Source organism: Manis pentadactyla, chromosome 11 (genome assembly GCF_030020395.1).
Source record: "Manis pentadactyla isolate mManPen7 chromosome 11, mManPen7.hap1, whole genome shotgun sequence".
Taxonomy (NCBI): Eukaryota; Metazoa; Chordata; class Mammalia; order Pholidota; family Manidae; genus Manis; species Manis pentadactyla.
This window is the reverse complement of record NC_080029.1, coordinates 113659673-113676576: the sequence shown is the minus strand read 5'-3', so window position 1 is coordinate 113676576 and position 16904 is coordinate 113659673. Positions and strand designations below refer to the sequence as shown.

The window sequence follows — 16904 nt, the reverse complement described above, 5'->3', positions numbered from 1 at the left end:
AAACAACAAATATTTCCTGCTGAAGTCATGTAGACTTAGTTCTTTAAACCCTTCCCTGGTAACAGATGTATGTTTAAAAGTGTTTCTTTAACAAATACTTAGGATGCTCCCTAAGCACAAGAGAGGCTAGGTGATAGCAGGACACAGGTTTTGAAGAATTGATACTCAAGGAGACTTGAAACTTCAACATCAAAGGATATTATGTTTAAATAACTTCCAAAAGTAGCAGGCCTTTGGCTGCAAAGGCAGAAACACTGGCCCTGGGGGAAAATGCCATTTCTGTGTATGACAGAACAAAGGTAGTTTTCTTTAAATGCTTATATTTGTGTCTTTCTTTGATTACTACTTTTTCAGCTCCTTCCCTTTAAAAACAGGCACCTTTGCCCCTCAAGGTAGAAAGGGAAAATGTCATTCTTCTATTTTTCATTATTGAGTTCCTGTTATATACCAGGTACTATTCTAGGCAGTAAGGATACCACAGTGAACAAGTCAAACTAATGTCCCGCTCTCATGGAGCTTAATGAGGGAAGTAATAAACAAGTAGACATATAAGTGATATAACTTCATACAGTGGAATTGCTATGAATAATTGCTAGGGAAGAGGATGGCAAAGTGACTAAAATGGGAGTTCTAATAGGAAGGTCAGGTAAGGACTCTGAGGATACAGAGGATGAGAAGGAGTGAGCCACATTGCAGATCTCAGGGAAGACCATTCCGTACAAGGAATAGCAGATGTCAAGGTCCTGGGGTTAGGTTCAACCTGATATAGTCAATAATGTGGTTTGGGTATAGTGAAAAAGTGGCAAAATAATAGGAGATGAGATCAGAGACGTAACCAAGGGCCAGATAATGTAGGGTCGCTAAGGTATTTAGATCTTATTCTGATCTAAACTCCTTAATATTGGAGGGAACTAAGCCATAAAATCATATCTGATTTCAAAAAGACATATGCACCCCTATGTTTATTGCAGCACTATTTACAATAGCCAAGATATAGAAGCAACCTAAGTGTCCATCAGTAGATGAATGCATGAAGAAGTATGGTACATATACACAATGGAATATTATTCAGCTATAAAAAGAAAACAAATATTACCATTTACAGTAATATGGATAGAGCTAGAGGGTATTATGCTTAGTGAAGTAAGCCAGATGGAGAAAAACAAGTACCAAATGATTTCATTCATTTGTGGGGTATAAAAACAAAGCAAAACTGAAGGAACAAAACAGCAGCAGACTCACAGACTCCAAGAAGGAATTAGCAGTTACCAAAGGGAAGGGGTGGGGAGAGAGACAGAAGGGGATTAAGGGGTATTATGATTAGCAAACACAATGTAGGGGAGGTCACAGGGAAGGCAGTATAGCACAGAGAAGACAAGTAGTGACTCTATAGCATCTGTAGTGGGGTCAGGGCGGGGGGGAATTGATAATATGGGTGAATGTAGTAACCACAATGTTGCTCATGTGAAACCGTAAGATTGTATGTCATTGATACCTTAATAAAAATAATCATATCTGATATTACATTTAAAAATTTTAAATACCACTCTACTGCTATGTGAACAGACTATAGGAGGGCAAGAAGACAAACAGGAAGACCAGTTTGGTAGTTCTTACAATGGTACTAAATATCCAAAGGTCCAGAAAGAGAATGTTCTACACACACATACACCCCAATCTAGCCCAATAAGTGCTCAGTAGATATTTGAGTGAAAAGAGTGTTGATTCTTATTTAACTCCTGGTTGACTTGGCTTTCCCATTGGTTTCAGCCACAGAAAACTTCTTTCTCACTTTTGCCAGGAGCAGTTTTTGTTTTTTTAATGTCTGTCTTAGTGCCCACCAAACCTTGAACTTCTATAACTTTCTGTTCACTAATTAAAGTCCTCTTTTCATAGGTAGTTTATTTCTGGTGAAGCACTAAACTATTTAATTCCTTAGTCATTTTGAAGTGCAGTTTCTAAGGCAGTAAAGTAATTTAAGAATTAGCCTATCTTGCACTGATTTGTATAACAGGAAAAAAGAAGGTGGACTGGTCACAGTGTTTGATTAAAATACTAGGTTTTCCCAATACTAGTCAGAAACGATCTGAGAAGAGACAGGTAGGAAGAAATAAATTATCTTATTTATCTTTGTATCTGCCATTTGATTGACACAATTCTTTAGGGTAGAAGTAATGATTTTAGTAACTTTTTCTGTGGGGTAGGCCAAATCTCTTATATATAATTATTATCTTAGGGTTTTAAAGTGTATAGTTGCTCAGTAATTGCTGTGAACCTTGCATGTGAAGTTAAAAAAGAAAAGAAGCAATAAAAACATGAAAAGACATAAGTTAATTTAAAAATAAATCAGGGGGAGGGGGAAATGGGGAGTTGCTAATCAGTAGGCATAAATTCTCAATTATACAAGATGAGTAAGTTCTAGAGGTCTGTGCAATATTGCCCTATAATCAACAATACTGTATTGTACACCTAAAATTTTTTTTAAGGGTAGATTACATTTTAGTGTTTTTGCCACAAGAAAATAAAATTTCATTTTAAAGGCATAATATAAAAAATTTAAGCTTTCTCCTTTCTGCAGCATCCTTTCTTTCTTATGCTTTTGTATGTGACCATATAATAAATTTCACTGAAGGTGTATTTTCTTCCTCAGGTGCAGTTGGTGAATAATCGGTTTAAAGGAGTCAAGTATTTCCGCCTGAATACCCTGGCCTCTCTGGGTTATGTGGTTGTAGTGATAGACAACAGGGGATCCTGTCACCGAGGGCTTAAATTTGAAGGCGCCTTTAAATATAAAATGGTGTGTGAGCATAAAAACATTTTCCTTTTAAATATATTTACATTTTCTGGTACACTGTTTGGTGTGAGATCCCACAGAGGGAGTTGGGGGAAGGGACTATGAATGAGTGTGAGTGTGTGTGTGTGTGTGTGTGTGTGAATGTGAGTGTGCGAGTTCGGAGGTAAGAGGGAAGCTACAACTTGATACTAGGCTAGCTCATTTCTACCTGTTTGTAACTCTAGGGAACTGAGATAGAACCACTTTTACATAGAAATACCTTGTCTTTCTATTTTGTATGTCTAGCTTAGCCAGAAGGCAGCACCATTTAGTGTTCAGCATCCTGTACCCTATTGAGAGGAATAATTGAGATTTGTTCTGTCCTCTGTGAAGAGAGAAAGCAAATGGTTAGTGCCTTCCTTGTGACAAGCCTCTTTCTCTCTACAGGAAGCTTTAAATGCTACCTTTTAGAGATGCCCCATGTCCTTTCTGCTGCTTTGGGAAATGATGAGAATCCGATGTTCCTTTTGCACAGTAAGGCAGTTACTGTGTTTGCCAGTGTATTGGACATGCTGAGTAAGACATGGGATTTTCTCCCAGAGCCAGTTCTTTGACCTTATGTTGTATTCTCATGTAAGTTTTGTTGTTCTTATTTTTGCTTTTGACTCAGTAAAGTGATATCGTGTGCACTGGCAGGCCTAGTAATACGGACAGGGTGGTGGTGGTAGGAATTGGAACTTAATAGGACTTTCAAAAATAGTATGTTCAGTTCCTGGAGATAGATGATGGGCAAATAGGATTAGGCCTCAAGAATGATTCCTCTGCTTTACTGCATTCAGTTTTAAAAATAAATAAAATTAGTGAACCTATTAAGGGGGCTAATTTTTTGTCTTGGGTGTAGGAAGGCTTGTTACAAGGAAGATGCTGACCTCTTAGCAGACAACAGAACAAATGGGAATGGGTAACACCCATGCAGCAGGGGACAGTTTGGATTGAAATAGGAAAGAACTTTATGACTAAGGGGTAACTAAACTCTAGGACAGGCTAGCAACAGAAGCTGTAGGCCTCTATCTATATCTAAATAGAGCTTAAAATTTTTATTTGGGGCAACAGAATCTCAATTAATAATGAATTCTAATATTAAAAAACTACAGGAATCTTTAGTAAAAATATTCACAGCTTTAAAAGCACTCTTATAATGAGACTTTTATTCATCAGAATCAATGAAATGTTCTTCCTTTTGACAGGGTCAAATAGAGATTGACGACCAGGTGGAAGGACTCCAGTATCTAGCTTCTCAATATGATTTCATTGACTTAGATCGTGTGGGCATTCATGGCTGGTCCTATGGAGGATACCTCTCCCTGATGGCCTTAATGCAGAGGTCAGATATCTTCAGGGTATGTGACTGTCTATTATACTCCCTTTTGCAATAAGGGTAGAATTTTCTATAAATTATGGTTATGAAAAAAGACCAATTTTCTGAAGGTGTAAACTTGTCAGTATTATGGAATATTAAGGTTTCTGTGTCTAATAGTCATGTGAGATAATAGATGTGTCATGTATATATATCTGTATATAAAATATACATATATATGTGTGTATATAAAAGACACTAGTCAACTTGATAACAAGTTACTGGCTATTTATAGAAATGTGTCAAAAGATAATGAGAGATAGTTATGATTAGTAAAGCACATGCACATATTAGATTGTAATTACTTGGTTGGACTGTAAGCTCTCAGAGCAGGGACCTGTCTGCCCTGTACATCACTGCAGCCTCAGTAGCCAAGCACAATGCTTGGTGCATAAGAAGTCCTAAGTAAACCTGTATCAAATGAATACATTAGTAAATACAACATAAAATAATGGTTACACTTCCATGAACAACTTCTTAGAAAAATATGCTAGAAGGAAATACATAAATATCCTAAAAGTTATTAAAGGAATGGGAATTGTGAGTAGTGTTTTTCTTTTTTTATTATTTAAATAAGATGATTTTATCTTACAGCAAAAAATAATTTTTATTTTTTGGTATAATTAATCTACAATTACATGAGGAACGTTATATTTACCAGGCTCTCCCCTTCACCAAGTCCCCCCCCCCACACCCCATTACAGTCACTGTCCATCAGCGTAGTAAGATACTGTACAGTCACCACTTATCTTCTCTGTGTTGCACAGCCCTCCCCGCGGCCCCCATGTACTATACATGTTAATCGTAATGCCCCCTTTCTTTTTCCCACCCTTATCCCTCCCTTCCCACCCATCCTCCCCAGTCCCTTTCCCTTTGGTAACTGTTAGTCCATTCTCAGGTTTTGTGATTCTGCTGCTGTTTTGTGCCTTCAGTTCTTCGTTGTTCTTATACTCCACATATGAGTGAAATTATTTGATACTTGTCTTTCTCCGCCTGGCTTATTTCACTGAGCGTAATACCCTCTAGCTCCATCCATGTTGTTGCAAATGGTAGGGTTTGTTTTCATCTTATGGCTCAGTAATATTCCATTGTGTATATGTACCACATCTTCTTTATGCATTCATCTACTTATGGACACTTAGGTTGCTTCCATTTCTTGGCTAATGTAAATAGTGCTGTGATAAACATAGGGGTGCATCTGTCTTTTTCAGGCTGGGCTGCTGCATTCTTAGGGTAAATTCCCAGAAGTGTAATTCCTGGGTCAAATAGTATTTCTATTTTGAGCTTTTTGAGGAACCTCCATACTGCTTTCCACAATGGTTGAACTAATTTACATTCCCACCAGCAGTGTAGGAGGGTTCCCCTTTCTCCACAACCTTGCCAACATTTGTTGTTTGTCTTTTGGATGGTGGCGATCCGTACTGCTGTGAGGTGATATCTCATTGTGGTTTTAATTTGCATTTCTCTGATGACTAGCGATGTGGAGCATCTTTTCATGTGTCTGTTGGCCATCTGAATTTCTTCTTTGGAGAACTGTCTGTTCAGCTCCTCTGCCCATTTTTTAATTGGGTTATTTGCTTTTTATATGTTGAGGTGTGTGAGCTCTTTATATATTTTGGATGTCAACCCTTTATCGGATCTGTCATTTATGAATATATTCTCCCATACTGTAGGATGCCTTTTTGTTCTATTGCTGGTGTCCTTTGCTGTACAGAAGCTTTTCAGCTTGATATAGTCCCACTTGTTCATTTTTGCTTTTGTTTCCCTTGCCCGGGGAGATATGTTCATGAAGAAGTCGCTCATGTTTACATCCAAGCGATTTTTGCCTATGTTTTATTCTAAGAGTTTTATGGTTTCATGACTTACATTCAGGTCTTTGAACCATTTTGAATTTACTTTTGTATATGGGGTTAGACAATAATCCAGTTTCATTCTCTTACATGTAGCTGTCCAGTTTTGCCAGCACCATCTGTTGAAGAGGCTGTCATTTCCCCATTGTATGTCCATGGCTCCTTTATCATATATTAATTGACCATATATGTTTGGGTTAATGTCGGGAGTCTCTATTCTGTTCCACTGGTCTGTGGGTCTGTTCTTGTGCCAGTACCAAATTGTCTTGATTACTATGGCTTTGTAGTAGAGCTTGAAGTTGGGGAGTGAGATCCCCCCCACTTTATTCTTCTTTCTCAGGATTGCTTTGGCTATTTGGGGTCTTGGGTGGTTCCTTATGAATTTTTGAACTATTTGTTCTAATTCGTTGAAGAATGCTGTTGGTAATTTGATAGGCATTGCATTGAATCTGTAGATTGCTTTGGGCAGGATGGCCATTTTGACAATATTAATTCTTCCTAGCCAAGAGCATGGGATGAGTTTCCATTTGTTAGTGCCTTCTTTAATTTCTCTTAAGAGTGTCTTATAGTTTTCAGGGTATAGGTCTTTCACTTCCTTGGTTAGGTTTATTCCTAGGTATTTTATTCTTTTTGATGCAATTGTGAATGGAATTGTCTTCCTGATTTCTCTTTCTGCTAGTTCATTGTTAGTGTGTAGGAAAGCCACAGATTTCTGTGGGTTAATTTTGTATCCAGCAACTTTGCTGTATTCCAATATCAGTTCTAGTAGTTTTGGAGTGGAGTCTTTAGGGTTTTTTATGTACAATATCATGTCATCTGCAAATAGTGACAGTTTAACTTCTTCTTTGCCAATCTGGATTCCTTCTATTTCTTTGTTTTGTCTAATTGCCATGGCTAGGACCTCCAGTACTATGTTAAATAACAGTGGGGAGAGTGGGCATCCCTGTCTTGTTCCCAATCTCAGAGGAAAAGCTTTCAGCTTCTCACTGTTCAGTATGATGTTGGCTGTGGGTTTATCATATATGGCCTTTATTATGTCGAGGAACTTGCCCTGTATACCCATTTTGTTGAGAGTTTTCATCATGAATGGATGTTGAATTTTGTTGAATGCTTTTTCAGCATCTATGAAGGTGATCATGTGGTTTTTGTCCTTCTTTTTGTTTATGTTGTGGATGATGTTGATGGATTTTCGAATGTTGTACCATCCTTGCATCCCTGAGATGAATCCCACTTGATCATGGTGTATGATCCTCTTGATGTACTTTTGAATTCGGTTTGCTAATATTTTGTTGAGTATTTTTGCATCTATGTTCATCAGGGATATTGGTCTGTAATTTTCTTTTTTGGTGGGATCTTTGCCTAGTTTTGTTATTAGGGTGATGCTGGCTCCGTAGAATGAGTTTGGGAGTATTCCCTCCTCTTCTATTTTTTGGAAAACTTTAAGGAGAATGGGTATTATGTCTTCTCTGTATGTCTGATAAAATTCCACAGTAAATCCATCTGGCCCGGGGGTTTTGCTCTTGGGTAGTTTTTTGATTACCGCTTCAATTTTGTTGCTGGTAATTGGTCTGTTTAGATTTTCTGTTTGTTCCTTGGTCAGTCTTGGAAGGTCGTAGTTTTCTAGGAAGTTGTCCATTTCCTCTAGGTTTTTCAGCTTGTTAGCATATAGGTTTTTATACTATTCTCCAATAATTCTTTGTATTTCTGTGGGGTCCGTCGTTATTTTTTCTTTCTCGTTTCTGATTCTGATGGTGTGTGTTGATTCTCTTTTTCTCTTAATAAGTCTGGCTAGGCGCTTACCTATTTTGTTTATTTTCTCAAAGAATCAGCTCTTGGTTTCACTGATTTTTTTCTGTTGTTTTATTCTTCTCAATTTTATTTATTTCTTCTCTAATCTTTATTATGTTCCTCCTTCTGCTGACTTTAGGCCTCATTTGTTCTCCTTTTTCCAATTTTGATAATTGCCACTTTAGACTATTCATTTGGGATTGTTCTTCCTTCTTTAAATATGCCTGGATTGCTATATACTTTCCTCTTAGAAGTGCTTTTGCTGCGTCCCACAGAAGTTGGGGCTTTGTGTTGTTGTTGTCGTCATTTTTCTCCATATATTGCTTGATCTCTATTTTAATTTGGTCGTTGATCCATTGATTATTTAGGAGCATGTTATTAAGCTTCCATGTGTTTGTGAGCCTTATTGCTTTCTTTGTACAATTTATTTCTAGTTTTATCCCTTTGTGGTCCGAGAAGTTGGTTGGTAGAATTTCAATCTTTTTGAATTTACTGAGGCTCTTTTTGTAGCCTGGTATGTGGTCTATTCTGGAAAATGTTCCATGTGCACTTGAGAAGAATGTGTATCCTGCTGCTTTTGGGTGTAGAGTTCTGTAGATGTCTATTAGGTCCATCTGTTCTAGTGTGTTGTTCAGTGCCTCTGTGTCCTTACTTATTTTCTGTCTGGTGGATCTGTCCTTTGGAGTGAGTGGTATGTTGAAGTCTCCTAAAATGAATGCATTGCATTCTGTTTCCTCCTTTAATTCTGTTAGTATTTGTTTCACATATGTTGATGCTCCTGTATTGGGTGCATATATATTTATAATGGTTATATCCTCCTGTTGGACTGAGCCCTTTATCATTATGTAATGTCCTTCCTTATCTCTTGTTACTTTCTTTGTTTTGAAGTCTATTTTGTCTGATACTAGTACTGCAGCACCTGCTTTTTTCTCCCTGTTGTTTGCATGAAATATCTTTTTCTATCCCTTGACATTTAGTCTATGCATGTCTTTGGGTTTGGGGTGCATCTCTTGTAAGCAGCATATAGATGGGTCTTGCTTTTTTATCCATTCTATTACTCTGTGTCTTTTGATCGGTGCATTCAGTCCATTTACATTTAGGGTGATTATTGAAAGATGTACTTATTTCAATAATCATTGCAGTACTTACTGCCATTGCAGGCTTTAGATTCGTGGTTACAAAGGTTCAAGTTAGCTTCTTTACTATCTGACTGTCTAACTTAACTCCCTTATTGAGCTATTATAAACACAGTCTGATGATTCTTTGTTTCTCTCCCCTCTTATTCCTCTTCCTCCATTCTTTATATGTTGGGCATTTTATTCTGGGCTCTTTTGTGTTTCCTTTGACTGCTTTTGTGATTACTTGATTTTATTTTTTGCCTTTAGTTAGTATTTGGTTGGTCTGCTTTCTTTAGTGTGATTTTATTTTCTCTGGTGACATCTATTTAGCCTTAGGAGTGCTTCCATCTAGAGCAGTCCCTTTAAAATATCCTGTAGAGGTGGTTTGTGGGAGGCAAATTCCCTCAACTTTTGTTTTTCTGGGAATTGTTTAATTCCCTCTTTCATATTTAAATGATAATCATGCTGGATACAGTATCCTTGGTTCATGGCCCTTCTGTTTCATTGCATTAAATCTATCATGCCATTCTTTTCTGGCCTGTAAGGTTTCTGTTGAGAAGTCTGATGATAGCATGATGGGTTTTCCTTTGTAGGTGACATTTTTCTCTCTCTCACTGCCTTTAATACTTTGTCCTTTTCCTTGATCTTTGCCATTTTAATTATGTGTCTTGGTGCTTTCCTCCTTGGGTCCCTTCTGTTAAGAGTTCTGTGTGCTTCCATGATCTGAGAAACTATTTCCTCCCCCAGTTTGGGGAAGTTTTCAGCAATTATTTCTTCAAAGACACTTTCCATCCCCTTTTCTCTCTCTTCTTTTTCTGGTACCCCTATAATGTGGATATTGTTCTGTTTGGATTGGTCACACAGTTCTCTTAATATTCTTTCATTCCTGGAGATCCTTTTATCTCTCTCTGCCTCAGATTCTCTGTGTTCCTGTTCTCTGATTTCTATTCCATTAACAGCCTCTTGCAATTCATCTAGTCTGCTCTTAAATCCTTCCAGAGATTGTTTTATTTCTGTATTCTCCCTCCCAACTTATCCATTAGTGTTGCATGTTTCTTTGCAGCTCCATCAGAATCGTTATGACCTTTATTTTGAATTCTTTTTCAGGAAGATTGGTTAAATCTGTCTCCCCAGGACCCTTCTCTGGGGTTGTCTGTGTGATTCTGGTCTGGATCAAATTCTTCTGCCTTTTCATGACGACAGATGTAGTCGTGGGCAGTTGGCACATGTGTCAGCTGGGAGAACAAAGTCCCTTCTTGCTTGTTGGTCACCTTCCTTTCCTGCGAGAACGGCGACCCCTAGTGGCTTGTGCTGGGCAGCTGCGCGCTGAAGGCACCTCTTGAGTCTGGCCCGGGCAGCTGCAGAGGATGCTCTGGGTGGTTGCTATGGGCAGGGCCTCTCTCAGACTGCTCCTCTCCTATGGCAGGGCCACGCAGGGGCAGGGAATGGACGGGAGGCTGTTTATCACCGTGAGGGGCCTCAGAGCTGCACTGCCTCCCAGAGGGTTAGGGCGCCTTGAGTTCTCCAGGATTCCCAGCTGCTGAGCTGAGTGTACCAGGACACTTCCGTCCAGCTGTGAGGCCCCTATCCCTTTAAGACTTCCAAAAAGCACTCACTTTTCTTTTGTCCCAGGGTCACTGGCTGTGGGGACCTGCTCGCAGGTTTTACTTTTCCATTTCCCTAATATCCAGCACACCATGCAGTGTGTGTCTGTGCTCTTGGTGCGGATGACTAGGGCTGGGTATTTAGCAGTCCTGGGCTTCCACTCCCTCCCCGCTCTGACTCCTCTCCTCCCGCTGGGGAGCTGGGGTAAGGGGCACTCAGGCCCCGCCAGGCCGTGGCTTGTATCTTACCCCCTTCATGAGGCGCTGGGTTCTCGCAGATGTAGATGTAGCCTGGCTGTTGTACTGTATCTTCTGGTCTCTCTTTTAGGAATAGTTGTATTTGTTGTATTTTCAAAAATATATATGGTTTTGGGAGGAGATTTCTGCTGCCCTACTCATGCCGCCATCTTGGCTCCTCCTCCAATAATTTTTATTTTTAAGAATAAAAATGATAGGGTTTTTATTCTTGCATATATATTCAAATAATATTTATTCATAATAGTCACAAAATGAATTCTGAAAACTGCCATAATTTTCCTGGGTTGCACCTGTCAAGGAAGTAATTAGAATATTTAAATATAAAATGTGGGAGCTTTAATATAAGGCAGATGTTTAGTGCTTAAATATATTTCATTCATTGTTTTAACCAACAGAGACTTTAAAAAAAAATGACTACTTTTCCTATATAAAGCTGACACTTCTCACAATTTTTTTTTCCCCTGTAACAGGAATGAGTTTACACTGAGACATTCATATGTTCTACTTCACTCTCCCCTTTTAACAAAGAGGCCCATGTTTATATTTCAACCAGCCCAGGTTAAGGTTTTGGGTATGCGCCATGCCTGTGGAACATGAAGCTGACTGGCTCCCAGAGTATCAGGTTCTTGACCTTAGCACTCCACTTTGATTTACTGAGTTGCCTGAGACCATGTATGCCCCAGTTGTGGAGCTAAAGCCTAAGGATAATTTTAGCCTGTAAATTAGCAGTTACAAAATCTCATGCTAGCCGTCCTTTTCTGGATCACACTTGACCTGTCACTTGCCTTATGTAGGTTGCTGTTGCTGGGGCCCCAGTCACTCTGTGGATCTTCTATGATACAGGCTACACAGAACGTTACATGGGTCATCCTGACCAGAATGAACAGGGCTATTACTTAGGATCTGTGGCCATGCAAGCAGAAAAGTTTCCCTCTGAGTAAGTTCAAGCTTTAAAATTAAGATTAAACATTTAAAATTGTATTTCATAAAAATTGTCTGTAATCATAATGAGAACTCCAGATGCTGCAAAACCAAGACTAATACTTTATTGAACACTAGAATGACATAGCTGTTTCTCAAAACAAAATTACAGGCCAATTCGTATCATTAGGGTTTTTTACAAGTTATGTTTGAGGCAGTTGCTTGGGCTGAAAGAAGTTTAAGTGTACAGCTGTTTCAAGGTGGAAAAAATTATATTTCTGCCTAAGTATATTTCACCAATAATGTTCATGATTTTTATTTTTCTGGGGACATGTCATAATTATAGATGTGTGCTACTGTCTTAATAGGAAATTGAGCACATGATTTAAAAAATTTTTTGTTACATGTAGCATTTCATTAAGTATTACTAATTTAATATCAAAAATGTTGAATCCTTATTCTAACATTTCGGTATAAAGAACTTAACATAGCTAATTTTGATTAATTTGGAGTTAAGTGGTTTTCCCAAATACTCTATTTTACCTAATCCTCTGACGTTTCCATTTCTCCAGACCAAATCGTTTACTGCTCTTACATGGATTCTTGGATGAGAATGTCCATTTTGCACACACCAGTATATTACTGAGTTTTTTAGTGAGGGCTGGAAAGCCATATGATTTACAGGTAAGTTATACATTTCTAGTTATATTAAGTAGTGACTGATTACTTTGAAATATAACAAACTATGGAGTAAGGCTGAATTTTCAGCCATGGTCACTCACTGCTTAGAGATCTGAATTGTAAAGGCATAGTTAATAGTGCCTCTAGTTGGATAAAAATTAAGATTCTGTTGGAGTCAGGCTGAAAACTGGCCTATCAGATTCCATGACCTGTGTGTCTGTGTCTGCTTTCAGTCTGTAATCACCGGTAAGAGGACAGGAGTCCATGCAGTATCTCCTTTGCTTTTCTTCTTCCTCTCAGAAGGGTGAGGGAACACTACTTGATTTCACTGTTGTAAAAGGTTTTTAGGACCTGATGACATGGTCTTTCAATTTTTTTATTTTATATTGACAGTGGAATGGAAGCCAGCAAATTACCCACTAACATTGCTCTGTTACTCAAAAAACTTGTTTTAAAAAACTCCTCCTCCTTTGTACCCCTTCCACAGATTGTGTGCTCACAAGAAAGAAAAATACTGCTCTTTCCTTTTTTATTTTTCAGTTGACATTTATGAGATCTTTGTCTGCAATTTTCAACAGTTTTCAAGTGTTTTAGTCTCTGGACCCCTTTATATACCACAGAGGAGTTGTTATGTGAGTTATGCCCATCAATATTTCTGATATAAAATATTAAAACTAGGAAGAGTTTTAAATATTTATTTTTAAATAACAATAATAAACTACATGTTAACACAAATAACATTTTTTATGGGAAATAAATGTACTTTCCAAATAAAAAAATTTACTGAGAAAAGGAGCATTTTTTTAATATTTTGTAAATCCCTTTAATATCTAGCTTAATAAGGAAGACTCCTGGGTTCTCATATCACCTGGATTCTACGTGCAGTCTGTCATGAAATGTTGTTTTGGCTGAAGTATACAGTAGGTCCCCCCTTATCCACAGTTTTATTTTCCGTGGTTTCAGTTATCCGCAGTCAGCCACAGTAGAGAAGTAGGTGATCCTCCTGACATATTGTCAAAAGGTCATAGTAGCCTAATGCTACATCTCAGTGCCTACCTCATTCATCTCACTTCACCTCATCGTGTAGGCATGTTATCTCACCTCATCACAAGAAAAAGTGAGTATAGTACAGTAAGGTATTCTGAGAGACCACATTCACATAACTTTTATTATGATATATTGTTATAATTGTTCTATTTTATTATTAGTTATTGTTAATCTCTTACTGTGCCTAATTTATAAATTAAACTTAATCATTGGTATCCATGTGTAGAAAGAAACATAGTATATGCAGGGTTCGGTAATATTCACAGTTCCAGGCATCCCCTGGGGCTCCTGGAATATATCCCCCACGGATAAGGGGGAACCTCTGTATGGAGAAAATTCAGCCTCACAGAATATGTAGTTAAGCAATGGGAGGAATATTTTAGCCTTTTCAAATAATTGTGGAGGTAGTATTTTTCTTTGATACCACACCAAAACTAGACAAGTTTAAAATATATTAGATCTTGTACTTAAAATGGATCTTTTGCCTATGCATTGGTCATCTGGAAAATACTGGTTCACCGTGTTATACCAGTCTTCTAAATGTTGACTCATTTCATTTTACATTATTTTTTAAATCACATGTATTAATATTACCACTGATCTCATCAGAAAAGTCTTTCAGTATTGGGAAGCTCATGAATTAGTAGTGGGAGATGCAAGTTTTCCAAAATTCTAATTTTCACTTAAAAGCTCAAAATTTATCATTGGCAACAAATACTGTCAGTGTTGTCCTCAGAGCAACCAGCTCACATCATTCATTTTTGAGCAAAGGTTTGTCATATACCCAGGTCTGAACCACCATAGTTGTCAGTCACTCTTTCAAGTTAAAAGTGGAGTTCCGTGTAAAAAGTGGCAGTCACGCTTGCAGCTCAGCTGCGCAAGTGCTCTTCCGTGAGGCGTCCTGTAGTGGAAGTGCTGGATGCGTTCTTCCCGTTTCATCACTACAGGTACTCAGGTTGCAATTTAATACAGTTCTAATGTTTACTGCCATTTAAGTGAAATTGGCATTTTTCTTTTTTACTGCAAGTGGGTGGTTGTGAAAAATACTGACTTCTGGTACAATTCGATCTCACCACTTTGGTTCATGCTAAGGCACCAGCACTTTTACCCACCATTGCTTTTGCATTATTAGTCCACATGTCAATACAGTGAGTAAAGGCAAGTAATGTTCTAAGAGTAGTTTTGACCTTCTGTACAGATCCCTTGTAAGGGTTTCCAAGGACCCCAGAAGTCTACAGACCACACTTGAAGAACAATTGGTCTACAGATAAATCCTTTTGTAAACCTAGTGGCATATGGGGAATTACAAAAAGAAGAGAGGAACCTTTAGGCAGATGTATTTGTGTGATACAGTGGAGAGGCTGTGCTCCATATTATTATTCCTGTTGAAAATCGTGGAAAGCTTTGGAAGGAGATGTTTATTAAATTCTTATTTTTTGTATTTTAACTTTTTTGTTGTTGTTAAGATTTATCCTCAGGAGAGACACAGCATAAGAGTTCCTGAATCTGGAGAACATTATGAACTGCATCTTTTGCACTACCTTCAAGAAAACCTTGGATCACGTATTGCTGCTCTGAAAGTGATATAATTTTGACCTGTGTAGAACTCTGGTATACACTGGCTCTTTAACCAAATGAGGAGGTTTAATCAGTAGAGAACGTAGAATTGATCATACATTTTGGTACCTGCCATATAACATCTACTTCTGAAAATGTTTGGTGCCATGCAGTCATTTACAGCTATGGTTAAAAATCTAATACCTTAAGCATACACACACAAAATTGAATGACACCTATTTCTAAGGCACCCAGCAATACCATGAGAATTACTGAAAGAAATAAAACCTTAGCACCATGTATCCATACCACCTTATTTTCACTTTTTAATAGCATTATAAACCTCATGAACTTAATTAGTGTATTTTGACAGTATACTTCTGAGTTTGTTAAAATATGATGGTATTAGTGATTGGTTGGTTCAGTTCCAGAAACTCTGACTAGTTACAGATTTGGTAGCACTTAAATGTAATTGAATAGCTTATGCTTCATTGCTTGGGATGCATCCAGCATGTTATGAACTAATCACTATTAAACCTACGGCTTGACCAGTCATTTATGATTTTCAAGGATTACTTAGTGACCTCCTAAAGACACTTATTTTGTTTCATTCAAGCTCTGACCAGATTTTAGCCAATTAAAGCTATTCAGTATAAATAGTTCTCTTGGATGATATGACAGAGTGGGTTTCTCCTTTCACATAAAGGCAAGTAACTGTATATGTAGCATGGATTTAATTAGTCTTATAATATTGATAATTACAGGCAGAACATTTTTAATCAAATGATTAGAGCTTAAATATTTGCAGGCGATTTACTTTAGGAAAAGGAAGAAGTACATATTCACTTGTATTCTTCAGAAAATTTAGTGGTGCCAGTTTCCATTTGGGTATTTTCTTATTAAAATGTTCCAGAGTTTTAGGGGAATGAGAATCGTGGTGGGGTGGGGGAAATAGGGTGTGGAGAGTGACAGGGAGAGCAGAAGGTGAGGATTTGCTTAAGAACTAAGTAGGAATATAATTTGGCCAAAAATACTCATGAAAAAGTTTGGAAGTGAAATTTAAACTCCTAGAATGTTAGTTACAGAAGTCAGAATTAAGTGACTCTCTTGCCAATACATTTAAAGACTAACAGGGAAGAAAAGTTCCTTAGAGTTACCTTTATAATTTAATTCTAATTTTTGTTCTTGATTTTGGAAACCTTACAAATTCAAGCTTTCTTTATCCTTTTTCAGATTCTTTGAGCATAATTTAGATACTGTGAGCTTAAAATGAAGAGGTTTCCTGACAGCCTCTTTACCACAAGCTGATCCTCAGGAAGCATGGCTCTCTTCTTCAGTGTTCAAAGCATATAAGCAATTGTGTTGAAGGGCCATGACATTCCCTGGTATAGCCCTGGCACTTGACTATTATGGGAGCTCAGAGGCTTTCAGGTGCTGATTAGGATCTGTCCTCTTAGAAACTTGGGGTGCTAGATGTGAGTCTCATTGGAGCTAGTGGCAGAGAAGGCACCTAGGAGTTTGGCCCTTTTTAATCACAAGCCCTGGTGTTTGGAACATGTTACCAGTACTTTTAAACACTTCAAGAAAAATTTCTCTTTTTCATTCTCACCACTACAGATAGTAGATTATTCTTCCAGAGAGAGCGCAGCCTCCATTAGTAAGATGGTTATTATGCGTCAGAGGTGGGAGGAAGTCCAGAAATGGCAGGGTGACCTGGTGGTTCTGTCCTTGGGAAAGGGATTGGGTTTTGCCCTTTGTTTATTTATGTTGTATAAGAGGTACCACAGTTTTCTTCATTGTCTGTATATGTATTGATTTTCTTGTTTATATTTTCCCATTCAAAGATTTGTTTATATTTTTTTCAATGTTAAATTAAATTGATTTGGGTAA

At 37.8% G+C, this 16904-nt stretch overlaps 1 protein-coding gene across 4 annotated transcripts in view; it reads left to right on the top strand.

The window, feature by feature from the left end:
• Window positions 1–16904, top strand: part of DPP8 (dipeptidyl peptidase 8) — a 63053-nt gene extending 46149 nt beyond the window's left edge. For 2 of the 4 annotated variants that reach the window (XM_036932292.2, XM_036932291.2), the window contains 5 exons: window positions 2651–2797; window positions 4021–4173; window positions 11603–11745; window positions 12302–12413; window positions 14924–16904. In XM_036932292.2, coding sequence (XP_036788187.2) covers window positions 2651–2797; window positions 4021–4173; window positions 11603–11745; window positions 12302–12413; window positions 14924–15046 — 678 coding nt within the window. In that variant the 3' untranslated portion in view covers window positions 15047–16904. Of the gene's footprint in view, window positions 1–2650; window positions 2798–3220; window positions 3407–4020; window positions 4174–11602; window positions 11746–12301; window positions 12414–12950; window positions 13043–14923 lie in introns of those variants that run through there. The other 2 variants (XM_036932293.2, XR_005033963.2) reach the window with 2 other exon arrangements.